The 20,714-nt window shown below is 38.2% G+C and overlaps 1 protein-coding gene across 1 annotated transcript in view; it reads right to left on the bottom strand.

Moving 5' to 3' along the window:
* Cpq (carboxypeptidase Q) overlaps positions 1–20,714 on the bottom strand; it is a 460,643-nt gene that overhangs the window by 356,652 nt on the left and 83,277 nt on the right. The window contains exon 3 of the mRNA XM_074068881.1: positions 3,001–3,456. Coding sequence (XP_073924982.1) covers positions 3,001–3,433 — 433 coding nt within the window. The 5' untranslated portion in view covers positions 3,434–3,456. The remainder of the gene's footprint in view (positions 1–3,000; positions 3,457–20,714) is intronic.

Raw genomic sequence — 20,714 nt, 5'->3', positions numbered from 1 at the left:
TGTATAGCTATCCTCAACTCAACTAGCAAAAACACTTTGTCTTCCTTATTAGGCTTGTCTCTTTTCTTCAACAAAACTAGTGATAAAGGCAGAACAGGACCTGCCTGGAACTGAGGAGTGCAGGGGAGAGAGGGTGGGGAAAGGGGGCAAGGGGGAGAAATGACCCAAACAATGTATGCACATGTGAATAAAATAATAATTAAAAAAAAAGAAAAAGTAAGCAAAAATAAAACAATCTAAACAGGGAAACAGAAGCTATACACTGTGGGAGAAATAGACTTCACTTAGTTCAGCAAGTTATTAAATAAATAAATAGTCAAACTAACCAAAAAAAAAACTATCATCAACTTCTAATAAATCTACCCATGGTGGGGGTTATAGAAATCACTAAACAGAGTTTCTATAATATATTATTTTAAATATTCATTTTCAACTAAAAATTATATAACATGAAGACAAACAAGAAAGTGTGACCCATACAGAAGAAAAAGGTAGGCACTAGAAAATGCCTTTGAGAGAGCCCAATGTAGGACATAGCAGACAAAGATTTCAAAGCAGCTATTATAAATATGTTCAAAGAATTAAAGGCAATACTAAAAGTAATACTCACATAAGTAAAGGTAGTCATGATAACAATGTTTCATCAAATGGAGAACATCAATAAAAAAATAAAAATGATTTTTAAAAGAGGAAATGGAAATTCTCTAGAGTTGATAAACATAATGACTGAAAAAGAAAACTTCTGTACAGATCTTTGGAACTTTGTCTTGAGCAATGTTGGAGTTGTTGAGACTTTGGGAATTCTTGGAGATAGACTAAATGCATTTTGCAATATGGAATGACTATGAGCCTTTGTGGACCAGAGGTAGAATTTCATGGTTTGGATATGAAGTATCACCCCAAAAAGTTCATGTGTTAGGAGCTTGGTCTCTAGCTGGTGGAGTTATTTTGAGAGATTTGGGGAACTTCAGGAGGTAAGACAGCTGGAAGGTCACTGGGCACAGGTCCTTGGGGTTGATTGTCCCTAACCCCTTCCTATAACTCTTTCTGCTTCCTGTCTGCCATGAGGTGAATAGCTCTCCTCCACCACACACTCCTACCACCATAATGTTCTGCCAAAACCTATGGGGCCAAGAAACCATAGACTACCCTCTCTGAAACCATGAGCAGAAAAAAAAAATAGTGACAAAACAATCCATAGAATTGTAGAGAACATATATATCTGGGAAGGGACTTGAATCCAAAATACATAAAAGAGCTTTTACAACTCAGTAAATAATCATTAAAACAAATAGTCCAATTAAAAAGCAGGAAAATAATTTGAATATACATTTTTCCAAAATACACATACAAATAGCCATTAAAAATGTGGGAGGATGCTCAATCATTTCTCTTTAGTAGAATGCAAATCAAGACTACAATGAGATATATTTCACACTATAGGATAGCTATAACTAAAAAGAGAGATAAAAACAAGTGTTCACAAGTAAATGGAAAAATATACTTGTATATTTTTGTATATGCATGTAAATATAAAGTAGTGCAGTTGCTTCAAAAACAAGTTTTTCAGTACCTCAAAAAATAAATACAGAATTACCAAATGACCCAACAGTCTACCCTTTGGTATAGACTCAAGAGAAATAAGAACATATGTTCAGAAAAACTTGTGCATAAATGCTTATATAATAGTCATAATAGTCAATAGAAAAATTACTAAAAATGTCCATCAACTGATGAAAATATAAAAAGGTGGTACATCCATAAAATGAAATACCATTCAGAAATAAAAAAAGAATAAAACACTGATACATGACATGGCATAGGTGAACCTGGAAAGTATAATGTTACATAAAAGAAGCCAGCCACAAAACATCTCAGAGTATATTCTTCCATTCAAGCAGGAAGCCCTGCGTTTAAACTCCAGGACTGCCCCCCTTTAAAAAGTGGCTCCTAATGGGTATGGGGTTTGGGAGGGGATAACGAAAATGGACTACTATTGCATTGTGTTATACAACCTACATGTTCCTCAACTCTATGAATGCACTGAAAACCACCAAATTGTGCACGTTAAATGCATGTGAACATGGTAGTACTCAATAAATACTTAAAAAGATGGACTATCTGCTTTTCTACTGGGTCTTTCAAAAGAATAGAAACTAACTCCTCTGCCACAGGAAATTAGTCCGTGCATACATTCAAGACTGACTGATAACTCACTGTTAGATGGTTATATATCCCTCACCAACATTACATTGTTGGATAATGCTGAGCCCAGGTACTGATAAGTAAAGGGAGATCTTGCAAATGATAATCCTTAATTAGAGGCCCCCAGGTTCTATAAAAATAATAAGCTCAAATCAATTCAGTTTGCAAGCTTCTGTTTCCAATATCACTAAATTTTACATATTGAGGCCACTTGTACCCTATTTACATATATTTTGTACCCTATTTACATATATTTAAATTCTCCATGGAATGATATTAATTTTATACTAGATAACAATTATTAGGTGTTAGGGCTGATAAATATCATGGACCAGTAACTATGCATCCTACATTTAAAAAGTGACCCTACACAGGCCAGGCATGGTGGTGCACACTTGTTTTCCCAGCTGTGAGGAAGGCACTGTTAGACTATGGTCTAAGGAGAGGCCTGAGGGGAAAAAAGTGAGATCCTATCTGAAAAATAACAAAAGCACAAAGTGTTAGAGCAAGTACAAGGCCCTGAGTTCAAACCTCAGTACCACCAATAAACAAATAAATAAATAAGGACCCTATACAATCAGTTTTCTTTCAGAAAAGAAATAGAGGTAAGAAAGTCCCGGGAAGAAGGAAGAAAAAAGACATAACAGTAGAGAATTCATTCAGCCAACAGAATGAGAAATTATATTTTCCTTTCTGCCATCCAAATTATAATAGGAATCAGGCATCTTGCAATAAATTATGCCAAGTGGCATTAGTTGTATAAAGTATACAGAAAATTGAAAAGACAAGCAGTACCTTCCGGGGGAGTCCCAATGCTGCTGCCAAGACCCAAAATAGCCATCTTGTGAATTCTCGGAGCCAGCATCAAAGCAGATTCTTCTCCCCTCTCCCAGTGGGGTATTTTGACTGGTTCCAGGTGGACATTATCCAGCCCATCGTCCTGCAGGTTTTGGTACATGATTTCGATGGCTTTTTCTAGGTTCTTGGAGCCACTCAGTCTGGGTCCCACAGTATCAACCAGAAGTGCCAATCGCTCATAAGACCGGTTCTGGGCTCTACCATAAACAGCAAGATCAATAATTCTTTTAGCAACGTCTTCATAGCTGGCTATTTCTTCCTTTATTTCTCGAAAAGTTCTCGGAGAGATGTCATTCTTGTGTATAGCTTTCCCAGAGCCCAGGGATAAAAGGGGAACAACTCCAACAAATGTGAAGATAAGGAACTTCATTTTTTTTCCAGCTGATTTTCTTCCTAGGATAATTGATGTAAGAAACATTAATTTTGGGAGAAATAAACTCACAGTCATCTACCCACAACCCAGGGCCTGCTTTTCAAGCATCATTCCCTTTCCTTTTCCAACCATAACTCAACCTCTCCCATCATATTCAGGTTCCATAACTCCCAGCGTGATGAACAAAGAGGCAGTGATTGGCCTTATTAATAGGACATTATGTATTAAAACCACCAGATCACCTGTTGCCTAGCAATCATGCTTACTAAAAGATTAAAATAAGAAGAAAAATAGAAAGGGGAGAACAAAGCAGTGGTTGCAGTAATAAGGCCAACAATGTGATGTGCTGTTCCTCTTTAAATAGAGCTCGATCCAAATGGGTGTCAGTGCTCCCTCTGTTTGATATGCTGTTTCCTCTTTGTCCAACTTGTCCTTTGAGGCCCTCTTAGAAGTCATCTTTTCTCAATGATTTCTCTAATCTGCTTTCCACTAAAAATAATTTCTTCTTCATCTGTGCTCCAAGACTATTTTATGTTTATGGCCAAAACTACTTATTGGATGCCAACTCTGTATCAGGAACTGTGGTATGCTTTTAAAGGAAGACATCTAAGCTAATCAGAGAATTAATAATGATAATAATAAACGCACTTTTTGCATTTAATTCTATCATATACATTACTACACGATCATAATGATAATAACATTAATGCACTTATGTATTCATAATGCCGTGTGTCAGACATTGTTCTAAGTACATTGTATTCATTAATGTACTTAATCTTCATAATCACCCAATTATAGGAGGTAGTTTCTTATTATTACCTTTATTTTACAAATGAGGAACTAAGGCACCAGCACTGGGCAATTAAGTAACTGATGGTCACAAAAAGGCTTTCCATTTTTAGAATCTATGCCATAATCAGTGCTACTCAAAGTATGGCTTGCAGACCAATGCCAGTCCACAAGCTGGTTTACTAGAGTACAATAGGTAAATGCAAATTGTATCTAGTGTTACCCAATATAGTAGTCAATAGTCTTACGTGCTTACTTCTATTTAAATTAATTAATATTAAATAACATTAAAAATTCATTTCCTTAGCAAACCAGTCACATTTCTAGTGGCTACCATGTTGTACAGCACAGACAGAACATTTCTACGTTACAGGAAGTTCTAGTGAGTAACACGGGTCTAGACCTTTTATAAATTGTTTATCCCCCTCCAAACACATATTGAAATTTAGTTGGCATTGTGACAATATTGAGAGCTGAGACCTTAGGAGATGTTCAGATCATGAGGGCTCCACCCTCACAACCAAACTAATGCCGGTATCATAAGAGTGGATTATTATTGTGAGAGTGCTTTTACCCTCTTTTTCTCTCTCTCTCTCTCTCTCTCTTTCTCTCTCTCTCTCTCTCTCCCCTCCCGCTCCTGCCCTTCTGCCAGGAGACACTTTCCATCACGTTGTAACACAATAAGAAGGCCATCATCAAAAGTGGCTCCTTGGACTTGGATTTCTCAGCCTCCAAAATAGTGAGCCAATAAATTTCCATTTATTACAAGTTATCTAGTCTATGATAGTATATGATAGCACAATATGGATAAAGACAACACTTGTCAAATCCAATGTGTTTTTATTTCATTTTTCTAATTCATTATTATTGTATTTTGCCAAAGCATTAGTCCACAACAAATTCAAAATTTAACAAACTGATCTTGCATCACAGGTAATTTCAGAAACACGGTCATGAACTATTACACTGGAAGGATAAATTTCATGTTTAACAATAGAAGATAAAAAATGATGCCAATAACTACTTCAACCTTCTCTCTCTCTCTCTCTCTCTTTCTCTCTCTCTCTCTCTCTCATAAACACATACTACACAATTTCTAAGCTTCTATATATTGAGCACTTGAAATGTGGCTAGCTCAAATTGAGATACTTGATTTTTTAAGTGTTAAATATACAACTAATTTGATTTTAAAGAGTTAAGTATAAAAACATAAATATTTCTGATACAATAGATTAAGCAAAATGCATTATTCATTTCACCTATTTCTTTTTACTTTTTAATATCACTCAGGAAAATTTTAATCTCTACATGTTAGCTTCTTTGGGGTATTACAGTACTGTAGGAGTAAGAACTTGATAACACACTTAAAATATGTTAAACAATTATGAAAACCACGCACTGCTACTGCTCTCCTTCTTTTTTATAACTCTTTACATTCATAGCTCCTTGGTTCCTATAATCACCATACCATAGTTTGTTTTTAAGGGCTAAATTTTGTGATGCAATCAAAATGTTTCACCAGTCTAAAAATATTCTTGAAAGTACATTTTTCCACTGTGTTATTGGGGCAAAAACAAAAACAAGACGGAAGAAAAGTCCATTAACACTAATCACAAGTATCCTCTTCTCATTAAAAATTCCCTAAGCATTCTGCAAGCATTAATTAACTGTTTCATAATACATTTCTAGTAATGGATTAGAACATAAAATGACAACACTGGAGCTAAAGGAGAGCTTAGGGGTTCCTAGTCCACACCCTTGTTTTATAGAAAGTTAATCATGATCTACTATGATTCCCAAGCAACAGATAAACTATCAACAAGGTAACCGAACTGACTGATACAGACTTCCTGGAGGATTGCACATTTTTAATAGGAAATTATATGCATTTACATATAACAAAAACTCAATGCAGGCTAAGAAGCAAGTAACTAATAAAATATGTGTGTTCCAAGTGACTCACACATAAGAGTACCATGGGAACACAGAGAGGAACAAAGGACATCATGAAAAGCTAGCAAAAAGATGAGACATCGAAGACAGCCTCAAGGAACAGTGGCTCAGCAGGCATAGGAGAGAGAATGATGCTCTCCCAGAGGGACCAATGGAATGTCACCCTGTATCACAATCCAGTTAAAAGATATGTTCAGAATGTAACAGGACTTAAGTCTATCGCTTTTACATCCTTTGCATGTATATTATTTGGATTAATAAATAACATAACATGTCCTTTAATAATAATATCAACATGATCAGTTAAATTAATTTTGACACTAAAATGGTATAATTACTTTAAAACAGAACTTGATACTTGTGTTTTTCTGAATGCTTCCATTAGTATGTATCTTTATTTTTAATTCTGATTTCCAGATTCTGAATTTATTCCAAGAGAATAAATGAGTGCTTTTTAAAATTTTTTCTTTTTTATTATATTATTGTTGTATTGGGGGCACATTATGACATTTACAAAAGTTCTTACAATATATCATAGTTGAATATGGTATCATCTCCTTCATCCCTCCCTCCTCCATTCCTGGAATAGTTTCCACAGGTTTTATTTTTCCATTTACATACATGTGTACATATAGTTCCACCAAAATCACTCTCCTTTACCCTTTCCTTATATCCTTCCCCTCCCACTGGTACCAACCCCCCAGACAGGACTTGTTTTATCTGTCTTTTTTTGATAAAAGGCATTTTTGTTTGTTTAAGATAGCTATAGAGGGAGTTTCCTTTAAATCCTACAAATTCAAAAATGCTAATTTTAAAGCAGGTTAATTTAAAAGATGAAGGCTTGTTGTATTACAAAGAACCACTTTTTCCCTAAGTATAGCAACAGCACTTAGAAGATGTACTAAGACTAAAGTCACAAAAAAAGAACTCCATGAGAAATCACCTAGAATGCCTGACATAGGTCATAGTAAACGCATGTTAGTTCATCCAAAACCTAGTTTTCTCTGGAACATAATTTGAACAGAGTACTACAGAAACTTTTATTATTGTTTTTAGAAAATGATATTAGTCCAATTAAGATATTTGTTATTAATAAAGAGCAGAAATAATAATTATCTTTGGAGATGTAAAAAATTGGAATGAGGTATTGATACACCATGTTCCACTTTAAATATATATATAATGTAGTTTAAAATGTTAGAGCTATGGCCCAATATTTAATTTATACAATCTAACCAATAAATATATAGTTATCATAAAAATTAAAATAATGAAATTTACAGAGGCTGAATAAAGACCAATAGTCAAGGGCAACTTAAAGAAACAGATTTGGGATCACCCTATATCAGGATGCACATTCTAGACCTAGAATGAGCAAAGGAGAAGGACGAACAGGGCGTAGTTTATTTGCATGAAATGATGGAAAACACTAGCCCTGCTTCACATGAAAAGTCTAGGCCATAAGTAGACATACTTTAAGCAGGGTTTGGATAAGATGGATACAGATTTACTCACAAACCTTTCAATATTTGTACTATACCAAGGGACAGTCCTAGAAGCTCGGGGATAATTTTAGAAAAAATTAAAATGCCTAACTTTTGGCAAGGATGCGGGGAAAAAGGAACCCTCTTACACTGTTGGTGGGAATGTAAACTAGTACAACCACTCTGGAAAAAAATTTGGAAGCTACTTAAAAAGCTAAACATTGATCTACCATTTGATCCAGCAATACCACTCTTGGGGATACACCCAAAAGACTGTGACACAGGTTACTCCAGAGGCACCTGCACACCCATGTTTATTGCAGCACTATTCACAATAGCCAAGTTATGGAAACAGTCAAGAAACCCCACCACTGACGAATGGATTAAGAAAATGTGGTATCTATACACAATGGAATTTTATGCAGCCATGAAGAAGAACGAAATGTTATCATTCGCCGGTAAATGGATGGAATTGGAGAACATCATTCTGAGTAAGGTTAGCCTGGCCCAAAAGACCAAAAATCGTATGTTCTCCCTCATATGCGGACATTAGATCAAGGGCAAATACAACAAGGGGATTGGACTTTGAGCACATGATAAAAGCGAGAGCACACAAGGGAGGGGTGAGGATAGGTAAGACACCTAAAAAACTAGCTAGCATTTGTTGCCCTTAACACAGAGAAACGAAAGCAGATACCTTAAAAGCAACTGAGGCCAATAGGAAAAGGGGACCAGGAACTAGAGAAAAGGTTAGATCAAAAAGAATTAACCTAGAAGGTAACACCCACGGCACAGGAAATTAATGTGAGTCAACTCCCTGTATAGCTATCCTTATCTCAACCAGCAAAAACACTTGTTCCTTCCTATTATTGCTTATACTCTCTCTTCAACAAAATTAGAGATAAAGGCAAAATAGTTTCTGCTGGGTATTGAGGGGGGGGAAGGGAGGGGGTGGAGTGGGTGGTAAGGGAGGGGGTGGGGGCAGGGGGGAGAAATGACCCAAGCCTTGTATGCACATATGAATAATAAAAATAAATAAATAAATAAATAAAATGCCCAACTTTGAAAAGTGAATGATAAACTCATGCAATTTGCTTACCAATGAAAAGGAACAGGTTGGATAAAATCACAAATGACACAGTAATTAGAAGCCAAACCATTTCAAATCTACCACAAAGCTTTGGCACTACACTCCCCAACTAAAATTCCTAGGAGACCCCCACAGGGGAGTTGGCTGATCTGAAAGACTATTGATCTTGGGGGGGACAGGAGATAAAGAAGAATGATGGAGGGGGTAGATTTAACTAAGACATATTGTAAGCACTTTTTTAAGTGTTACCATGTACTCCCAATATAACAATAATAGGATAATAAAAAATTAAAAAAGAAATACAAAATCCCTGTACAGTCATTTCAGTAGCATAAAATTAAGCAACTTTTTTTCTCTAAAGTCTACAAAGGCAAAAAATCATTCTGTGGTGATTAGCAAAGACAAATAGTATTCCTCATCTGAAACATTTTCTTTTCAATTATAAAATTGTTTTGTTTCATTTTTTTGTCATAACTTCATCTCTACATTTGTCAAAAATGTACTGAGTACCTACTAAGACAAAAGTATATGGGACAATATTTTCATCCTCAAAGTGCTGGCAAGTATGATAAGGAACAGAATGTGAAAAGTCCCAAAAAGTGAGGTGGTTACAAGTTCTTGTGAGAATAGCAGAGAGCAGGAGGTTAGGAATGCATAGCGATTGAGCTGACATTTAAAGGTTAAGCAGGAGTTTTCCAACGGCTCCTGGAGAAGGTGGGACTGGACACCCAACAGGAAATAACTCATGTAAAAACCAAGGCTTCGCAAAGCATAACCCTACAAAACAAGGAGGAAATGACACATAGGTGGATGTTGAGGTAGGGAAATGCGGGAAGACACAGCAATAGGAAGGAAGTATTCCCCAAGGTTCTCCTGGAAAGGTCTACTGTGTGACTCTCCAACACAAGTGGAGTAAAATCCCCTAGTGTTGTGACAGGGGCACAATGAATGCCTCCCACTAAGCAGCCAGGAAAAGGAAGGAAGAAAGAGAAGGACAGAAAGAGGGAGGAAGGGAGGAATGGAGGGAAAGAGGGATGAAGGGAGGAAGGGAAGGAAAGCAGGAAGGGAGGATTTCCTCTCTCATTTTCACTATCTCCAGTCTCCTTACTACAAAGAATTCAGCCAATGACACATCAGGACTGGGATAGCACTATGAAGTTCTTCAAAATTCCCAAATAAGCCATTGCTTATTACCTATTTAGTTATTCTTTAAATTTTTCAGAGGTATGAAAATAATACTGCAAAAGTAATGTATGCCTACAAAAGATACCGAAGTCAAACAAGCCATTTGCAAAAACACACAAAATTTTCTTCTTTTAAAAATTCCTAAAATAATAATCTAATTGGGGAAAAGGGGTCTAGTGTTCTTTCATGTGATTATAGAACTCTTTGAAATGTCTAAACTTAAACTGAATAATGCTCTTTATTCTTATACACAAAAGCTTGAAGTCATTGTTCCTCTACCTGAATTCAAACTATAGAAATATTAAATGGTGTATCTTTCAAAATGTTAAACAATTATTTTTAAAAACCTTACTGTATCGCCTTTGAATTCAGAAAGTTTGAATATATGTGAATGAATATGTATGGAATACTGTTTGAAAAAGATTTGCTTTTCATTTATTGTCTTCACAATCCATAGTTTCAGATTATATAAAGAGATAAAATTCTTTATAATGTCATTCTCTTTCTTTTCTACTTAAATCTGTAAGCAAAACCAACATTCCTCATACTGTGAATTATATTCTAATAATAGATTTATATTTTGAGGAAACAAAACAAAACCCTTTGCTTCCATTTCTAAATAATTTTTCTTGAAAAAATATTGTTTGAAAATGTCTCTGGCTATGATAAAAATGCCAGGATGAATAGACTCACAGAAGTGGAAAAGGACACAGAGAACAGAGAATGTGATGAAAGACAGAAGGAGAAAGATTTAGACCTGAGATTTTTATTGATTTTTTTATTGTGCCAGTTACTTTTCTCAAGACTGAATGTACTACTTCAGGAAAACTTAAATACTTCCTCTAAATCTTTCATTGCTGAACAGGATTCACTGATATAACTTTAACTCTTAGTCTTCAGTCTCGAGTACGGGGCAGAAACAGAGACCAGACATGCTGTATCTTTGCACAGACCCTGGCAAAGGGTTCACTTCCCAACTTCTGAGAGCATTCCTAGATTTATGGTAGTTAGCTGTTTAGTCATTTTAAGGAAGATTTTATCCTATATTAAATTCAAAGCTCAGTTAATATTGAACTTCCATTTCCCATAGCTTACTCTGTAATTATTCAGTCATTCAAGAAAGCATATTAAGGGCTGAAAGTGTGACTCAAGCTGTAGAGCACCTGCTTTGTTAAGCACAAAGCCCTGAATTCAAACCCCAGTCCCACCAAAAAAAAATACATACGTACATATATATATATATATATATATATAGAGAGAGAGAGAGAGAGAGAGAGAGAGAGAGAGAAAACTTACAATATGTCAGGTACTGTGCAAGAATTTGGACGAAGATACATAAATAAGCATGACTCAGCGCCTCCTATTGGAAAAATGTTGTTAATTACATACTTAATATCCATTCCACCTTCCAGTGTCCAGCCCTGTCAATCTAAGCTGGTTGGTCTCAACATGGAAAAACCCATCTCTATATTGCCACTAGGTATATCTTAAGCCCAAATTAAATGACTCCTGGCTAAAAGCACATTTCTCACTAGTTACTGTTATTGTGGCTATGGCTTTTGCTATGGTTTGAAAAATGGTACTCCCTCCAAAATTCATGTTGAAACTTAATTCCCAATTCAATGGGTGTGGCCTTTGGGAGGTGATTAAGGATGAGGGCTCCACAGTCTTGAATGGGATTAGTACCCTTATGAAATGACTCAAGATTGGAAGGAGTGCTCTCTTGCTCTTCTGTCCCTTCCCCAATGGGAAGACACCATGTTCACCCACTCTGGAGGATACAGTCACAAAGTGCTTCCTAGAAGTAGAGACCAGGGTCTCATGAGACACCAAATGCTAGTACCTTAATCTTGGACTTCCTGTCTCCAGAACTGTAAGAAAATAAATGTCTGGTTTTTAGAAATAACCCAGTTTCATGTATTTTGTTATAGTAGCCCAAAACAACAACTGCCTACCCGTCTCCATAATCATTCCCTGTCTTTATGCTGCAGCAGCTCCAAGCTGTGTATCAGTACTTGGAGTTATAGACATTTTTTATACTATCCTGATTGTGCTCCTTTGTCCCCTCTGCCAAAACAACCTTTCATTCTTTCTCCATTTGTTTTTTGTTTGTTTGTTTGTTTGTTTTGTGATACTTGGGCTTGAACTCGGGGTCTACACCTTGAGCCACTCCACTTCCAGATAGGGTCTCGTGAACTATTCGCCCAGTTTGGCTTTGAACCACAATCTTCCTGATTTCTGCTGGTGCCCAGCTCCTTTCTCCAATCACCACGCAAGGTCCAGCTTACTGGTCTTGAACTCCTTAGCAGAATTGCTTAATGCGTTTTTAACAACACACTACATACTCACGTTTTTATGTCTTTACCCTGCTGGATTATATATCATTTACTGGTGAGATGTTTTACTTTTATAAAATTCACTGAGCATGCTCTCCTCAAGGAATGTGCTTTATTTGTCTTTGTATACAAACTCAATAACACAATATCTGCCAATAAATATTTATAGAACAGATGAATATATTCAGCAAACAGGTAGTTTGTGATAGAAGTATATGGTTCTAATTAGTCACTTCAATGATTATTTTACTTTTATAGAAGGAGTTAAGCGAACAGACTTGGTCCTGGCTGTCCATCTCTAGACGCATGACCTTGAACATTTTATTTGGGGTCTCTTTGTTTCAGCTCTAATATCCTATTATGGATTTTCTTAAATATGTTAATAGCAATCACATTTTTCTTTACACTCCCTGTTACCACTTAACTAGATCACCTTATTCCAAACTCTTAATTGTCTCATATTTTAAAATCATTACTTAATCTATTGCTTTGGAGTCTCCTCCCTCCAGGCAACTGAAATTGAACTTACAAAGGTCATTAAGAATGCCCTTGCTCCTAAATCCAGTGGAAACATTTCCATTTCTATTAAAACTGGCATCGGAGACATTTCACATTGCTGACAGCCTCTCTTTTTTTTTTCTTTTTCTACAAACTCTTCTTCCTCTGTCTCTGCTCTGTTACCCAAACTCTTGAGTTCTTCCTCTCCATTTGCTCCTTAATTTTCTTGGTTTCTGAGGGCGCGCTCCTGACCAACTTGTTCCTCTGCACGCTCTAACTGGCGAAGCTTTTACTTTAAGGCTTTACTTACCACCCATCACCATCCATTCCTTGAGCTCACATATTGGTTAACAAGTGCTGTCAGTGTGGCCATCCCAGAGGCACTTCAAACTCAACTGATCCATATGTCCCTTATAATTTTTCCCCCATGGTCTTCTCTTCTGTCTGGACCCTGACTCCTGATACATGGCATTTCCACAACCCCAATACCAACCATTCTGTGCACATCATTCTTAAACTCTGTAGTCATCTGGGCACTGGTGGTTCATGCCTGCAATCCTAGTGACTTGGGAGGCTGAGATTGGGAACATTGCAGTTCTAGGTCAACCCCAAGAAAAAATGTTCATGCACCCCCATCTCAACAGAAAAAAGTAGGGTGTAATCATCCCAGTGAAAGCGGGAAGCCTAAAATAAGAGGATCATAGTCCAGGCTGACTGGGCAAAAAATGAGACCCTAGATCCAAAATAACCAGAGCAAAAAGGGCTGGAGATGCGGTTTAAGTGGTAGAGCACCTACCTAGCAAGTGAGAAGCCCTGAGTTCAAATGCCATACCACACATGTACCAAAAAAGAAAGAAAAGAAAAACAAGAAAAAAACCTACAGCCAGTGAATTGCTAAGTGCTGTCAAATTTAACTTCTAAATGGCACTCTCATGCATCCCTCCCTCTCTAGGCCTTCCTCACCACCTACAACCACAACAATCTCCAGATTCTTGTCCTATACTCTCTCTCTCTTTGCTTATAGCACTTATCTTTCTTCAAAAGAAATTCAATTGGTTCCCTCTTCCTCTTTAAGCCCTTCAGTAGCTCCCACTACCTTCCAGATAAAGTATCCAGCCTGGCATGCAAGGCTTTTGCTTCCTTCACCAAGCTCATCACTTGACCTTCTTTGGCCTACATCCTATGGTCAGGCAAAGACAACTACCCAAAGTTCCCGAAAGGTACCATTATTTCTTATACCTCAGAGCCTTACTGTGTGTTATCCCATTGCCTGAAAAACCCTTCTTTTGGCTGATCATGTGTCTTAGAATTCATATGCACCCTTTGAAACTTTAGACACACTCAGCTGAGCTTTCATCTCCTCGGGAACCTCAGTTAGGCTCCTCAAGTCTGAGTGAGCTGTGTTACACTCTTGCCCTATACCCTGCTCATACATCTACATATACCTCTTATTTGTCATATTTTCCTTCTTAAATGTCCATCTCTCCCACTAAACAGTGAACTCACTATGGGCAAGTAGTGTGAAAATCCATCTTTGAACCCTCAGGATCAAGCATTAATCTGGCCCTTAGTAGGGACGCATATTAAATATGGTTGTAGGTGAACACAGGCAGGCAATATAGGTGATATCAGAATTAGTTTTGAATGGCCCTAACAGAGCTATCAGGCATATGAAGTGGGGAGGAGGAGAGGATGTACATTCTAGATTAAAAAGTAGCTCTTCTCTCTGTATAAACCAAGAAATGTGCTGATACATCTTTTGCATGTAGTAAATATGCAACTGTCTTGAGCGGAGGGTTTCTGTGTAAGCAGAGGAATTCCAGATAGAGAACACTTTTTCTTCTTAGTGGACTTTTTTTTTGTGTGTGAGACTGGGGTTTGAACTCAGGGCTTCATGCCTGCAAAGTGGAAGCTCTATCACTTGACCCATGCCTCTAGCCTAAGAACATTTTTCTTCTTACAGATGTCTATTCAGGTCCTCCTTGACACCTCCACACTGACTTGCAGAGAAGGCTTTCAGGCTGTACTTCTGATGTAACTTTTTTAGTATCTATTTTTCACATGATGGGGACAAGACAGCAATACTAGAAGAAAGAAAAAGACCAGACATGAACCTTTGTTCCCAGAGCACGCTCAATTCTACTTGGGAAAAAAACCATAGAGTCTGGACTCCTTAGGAAATCCCACCTAACAAATAGCTGGTAAAACCTAAAAAAAGCCTACAGATTATAACAACTATAACTTCCTGGTTTTCCCATCATACACTCTCTTGAGGGAAGCTGGGCAAAGAGCACATCAAATCTCTTTGTACTGTTTTCTGCAGCTTCCTCTAGTTCTACAATTATTCCAAAACAAAAATTAAGAAGTAAGTCTTACCTAGCTGACTTTTTAGAAGCTCAAACATTCTTTTAAATATCCATACACTTATTTGCATCTCTGGACCTCACCTACCATCTTGGACTAGGATTCCCTTGTATCCAACAGCTCCACTTTTAGCTTTGCTAAGAGCCATGGTAAGGAGTCTTCAATTCAAATGTCACTGCCAGTGAGCTGGACATACTGGATAAAGAAAGGGTGTTGTAGAAACAAGGGAAAGGAAGATGGAAGGAAGAGAGGTGAACCTACATATACCTCTGGACACTTTATGGCATTCTCCTTCCTGTTCCCATAGGTTCTAGAAGTTAGGGCAGAGGCAGCAGCTCAACAGGTGCTGGGGCCAGAGCAAGTGATACACTGATGCCTTTCCAGAGGAATCCTAGGAGCTCTGGGTCAGGAGATGTGGGGTGGCGAACTCCCGGAAGACATCAAGTGGTAAAATTTTCTCTTCCAGTGTCTACACTGAATGGTCCCATTCCCCGAAGATGTCTTTGCTCTCCTTTTTCATTGTTTGACCCTGATATTTTATTCTTTGTCAATAGCATTTTGAGTTTTCCATCTTAGAAAACTGGTTGGGCTCATTTCAGCATGCTGTTTGTTGGATTTCTTTTATTCTTTTCAGATTTCCTGAAACAACAAAGCCTAAATTCCTACTGTTCTCAAGGCATATTTGTCACACGGCTAGACAAAGGTAACTGGCTATTGACCTATACCTTACATGCTGCTTAAGGGAAACAATGTGAATAGAATGCCAATAAATGAAATTAGTTACATACCTTAGAACAAATTTTGTATTCTTGGCTTGCAAACGTTATTTTGAAATTCCAAAAGGTAGGAGGCAGCTCATGGTGCCTTAATGGCTGAGGATGCCAGGCTGACCATGAGGGTGGCTGCCCTGACAACAACAGACTGTGATCTGTGATTCTGTCAGGCAGCACACGCCCACAATCAACAGCCAAAACCAAGTATACACTGACACTAAAAGCACAGATGAATCATGAAAAGTGCAATTTATCCCCATGGGGTCCAAATACAGAGTAGGTAATCCTGGGTACCAGCATTTCTAAGTTCCTACAATCTGAGCGGACTGAAAAACTGGTTGAAAAGGGAAATGGGATTCTAGTTTCATAAAGTGCGAGTTTCCCAACGCTTGGACATTCGACAGAAGAGTAATAGGAAGTGCTTCCTTCCTGCCAATAAAACCAGTGAAGCATTTGTCTTCGATCTGGCAATATTAAAAAGCTATTACAAGGCATGGCTGCCTCTTCCAGAGGCAGAGAAGACAATATGGGTTTCCTTGAATCAGACAAAGTACAGAAGTGTTCCAGAGATTCAGCTGCAGAAAACCATAAAGCTGGAAATATATAGACTTAATTACCACTCACCAATATAGGGTTACAGTGAGCCAACTGTACTCACGTGTTTTTATTGCTAAGCAACATGCTTCCCACATGCTATCTTCCCCTGAACTGGTAAACAAACAAGTTCCAGGAACACTCTGGTAGAAATAGCAGTACTTTCTTTTGGAACATGCCTTTCAGTTTCCCTTGCTTTAGACAGGCCTCCCCATCCCATAAACACAAAAACACAGACTCTCAATGAATCTTGCTGCAAATCCAGTCCTTGTTACAGCCAAAGCCAGGGAGGCCTATGCAGCAAGTCAGTTACTGGCAGACTTGCTATTAAACCTGTCAAACAGACATATATGAAAATACCGCTCCACTAAACAGCTGTTAAGTTTCATGAGCTTACAAAGAAAATGCCATCTAGCTATACACTGTTAACTCAACAAAAATTCACCATTCAGTTTTAAAATCTGATATGCCAGTACACTTTTCCCTAAATCCTAACATTTGCTCTCTGCTATGAAGTGGCAGCCACACAACACCATTAGCAAACACTGGCTGAGAGCACACAGACTTATTTCAACAGCGCGTGCTCCCTCCTTCTGCCACAGAGCAGAGAGCATCTGTCGCTTCAGGCTCTCTCGCACAGGAAAAAGGGCACTTCTCAGTGGTGTCAAGAGGGAAATTAATGCAATGATTCCTCTCTTTCCCAGTGGTCAGACATTAATCAAAGGTTGCAAAAAAGAAGTCTTAAGCCAAATAGAATCACAGTAATGGAGCTAAAACAATTATTCAAAATGTTTAATCAGTGAATGTAAAATAAAGCCATTGTGCTCTGCCAGCAGAATTACACCGAGAAGGAAGAACATTCATAAAATGAGTTTTCTAGGAACTGGAGAATGCAAGGTGCTACAACAGATGTTTGACAGCAGGAAATTAAAAAGGTAACTTACAAAAAAATAAAAAGAGAATTAAAGAGAAACTGGGAGATAAATTTGGAGTGTGGAACAAAGAACACTGTGGGAAGAAAATCCATCCCAGCCTAGAGGTGAGAAGGGAGGACTGTGAAGTGGCCTGTGAAACCAGCTGAAAATGATTTTTCTTCAGGGTCAATTTCTATGTCAAAAAAGTAATTTTTACAAAGAGAAGCACATTTATCAGGAGACTAGGTATATAATTTAAAGGAGAATGAAGATGAATTTAGAGGAAAAGATTCTTGAATTCTAGGTAGAGACTGCAGAAGGAAAAAGGGAAAGAAAACTGGTTGCCTCTGGGGAGAGTAAAAAAAATAATGTTTTGGGAGGAGTACAGAGGGAAATCAAAGGACCACAGCTCATCTCCATGTCTGTGATTTATTTCCTGATGTGTCACTGAAAAGATGAAAAGCCCACAGACAGGTCACTCCAGTCATTGTAATGGGAAATGAGGTGAGGAAACACTAAGTTCAGAATAATCACCCCATAATTGCCTAGAGGTCTACTAAGTCTGTGAAGGATGGCCTTATTTCCTAAATGCAGTGCGTTTGATTTCCCTCCAGAGAACGCAGGAAATTGTACCCTTTGAAACAGATGAGAAGTTTTGGATAACATCAGATTCTATTGGAAAGCCCCTGGGAAATGAGTCGGCAACTCACGGCCCCCACAACAGTGTCTGATACATTTAGTAGCAGATGAGGGGAAGTTTATTGTGACAGCTGTGCAAGAAAAAAAGTCTGGAGGTTAGGTGGATTTGCAACATGAGAAGGTGATTTGGGTTGGGAAAAGAAGTCATTTTAGGAAGGGAGAACAGCTCGGAAAATGAACAAAAGGAAACAGAGTGGCTATGGGGTTTTCTGCATTGCTTTCCTGTACCGGAAATGCCTGCCGGCCAGCCAGTCATGATAACCCTGAAAGCAGTTGTGGTATTTGTTTCCCGAGCAGTTAAGAGCCAGCCAAGAGCAGGGATACCGTCCTCCTTGCAGGACACAAGCATCTAGAGGAAACCTGAGTTCTTACTTAAGATGACTGTGTTCTGTATTTGTCCTCCCTGGAGGACTTATGGATGAAAGCCCTGTCATCCATAAGGCATTCAGGCATTCTTCTTTCACAACTCCCACACACTGGGCATGACGACAGGTGACAGCCATACTCAGATTATCTGCAGGGCTGACCACTTGCTCAGAAGGTCAGTCACTTCCCCTAATGAAGGGCCACAGGTGACTCACAAAAAGCAGGAGACAGCCCAGACCAGCATCAGTGGGAAAAGACCCTGATGAATTGGAAGCAGGAAGATAAACACCAAGTGACAGAGATGGCAAGTGAAAACTGTCTTGGAGTTACCATTGCGTAGAGCACTGTGCAAAAGTCACATTCCTCATTTGATAGAGGCCAGAAGGGAGGAAAAATGGAACCATTCCCCTGGCAAGTGATGGACTGGGTACTTAAATATAACTCATTTGGGTTTTTATACAAATGACTCACATCTATGATCTCAACTCAGTAGTTGGAAATGAGGAGGTTCACAGTTCAAGGCCAACCCAGGACAAAAAGTTAACGAGATCTCATCTCAACAAATAAGCTGAGCATGGTGGGCATACACACTTGTAATTCCAGCTGCATGGGAGACATAGGTAGGAGGATCATGGTCTCAGGCTAGCCTGGGCAAAAAGTGAGACCTTATCTAAAAATTAACCTAAAGCAAAAAGAACCGGAGATATGTCTTAAGTGGCAGAATGCTTGCCTAGGAAGTACAAAGCCCTGAGTGTGCATGTGTGTCTGTGTGTGTGTGTGTGTATATATATATATATATATATATATATATATATATATATATATATATAAAATCTGATTTAATCCTCATAAACACCCAATGAGGGGAAATATCACTTCCAAAATGGAGATTAGAGGCAGTAAGAGACAGAAGTTTTCGTCCCACCTCTTTGAGAAGCCTTGGCTGACCTCATGATTTGGGTTAGATGGACATCCTATGGGTGCCAGTACTGCTGTTCTGCCTTCTGCACACACTCTCCACAGTCCCTATCATTTTAATTGAATCAAGAGCTTAGCTAGACTCCCCACGTCCTAATTTTGGATTCCACTGTAAAGTCTCCATGGTACTTTTGCTACTATGTGGAATGTGGTTATGGACTTGTGAAACAGGATGATTAAATGCAAGCGACTACATGGTCCTGTAGCTTTCTAGTCCCTGGTTGAAAATGGACGTGGGGCTGTGGTGTTTATGTCTGCCTACAGGTTTTCCCAGGTTCTTTTCTGTTCAGTAACGAGAAGCACTGGCAAGCCCTGCTTTCACCCTCATGGTCCCACAGCCAACAATTATTCACACGCACTGTCACCACTTCAAAAATGTTTAAGGTGCTCTGAACTTGGAAGATTTTTTTTCTTTTAGTGGTAAGAATGAAGCAAGGGCCCAATTACCTGAGCCACAGTTTTGGAAGTTGTTATGGTTTCTGTGTCATAGAACCCTGCCACCCTGTTCCAATGTAAATTTCCAAACTGGAAAATACATGAGTTGACTATGAGGAATATTTGCGCTAATTTCAAGTCCAGAGCAGGGAGTGCTGCCTTGGCTATTGCCCCCTGACGCCCTGTCAATTAGCAAACTCTAATCAACCCAGAAAACTTGCAAAAAGAGGTCAGCCAAACAACTCAGACCAGACTGCAATAAATATGCTTCTAGTTACTTTGTTCTCTTGATCCAGACTCATTTGGGTACAGATTTTAACAAATGCAGGTGCAAAGGCTGGTTTTACTGAATTCCATATCCAATGTTGGGAGCCAATTCTGGACTTGAGAAAAGTTGCCTCTGGCAACTAGAACCAAAGCTGAACATCCATGTGATTCAAAGGAACTGAACTCTTGGGAAAAGGTCAGCCTTTCTCAATTTGTTTTGGCATTCATGTGGCTCATGCTGTATTTTAGGGCTGCTACCCCCATGAGGAGTCTCTTCGTAGTCTCCTGACTATCTGGATTGGATACTTCCTAAAGCATACAAAAAAAAAAAGTTGTTCAAATGCCATTGGGGTAGTGGAAATTCTAATAGGTTTGAAAGCTGACCACTAAATTCTTATATTTTTTCGCTTTATTCTTTGATTATTTGTATCATTAGCACAAACATTTCAGTCACTTTTTGGTAACTTTATTGAAGTATAATTAATATACAACAGATTATATATTTAAAATATACAATTTGATAACTTTTGACATATCTTTACATTCAGGA

Source organism: Castor canadensis, chromosome 3, assembly GCF_047511655.1.
Source record: "Castor canadensis chromosome 3, mCasCan1.hap1v2, whole genome shotgun sequence".
Taxonomy (NCBI): Eukaryota; Metazoa; Chordata; class Mammalia; order Rodentia; family Castoridae; genus Castor; species Castor canadensis.
This window is presented reverse-complemented; position numbering and strand designations above follow the sequence as displayed.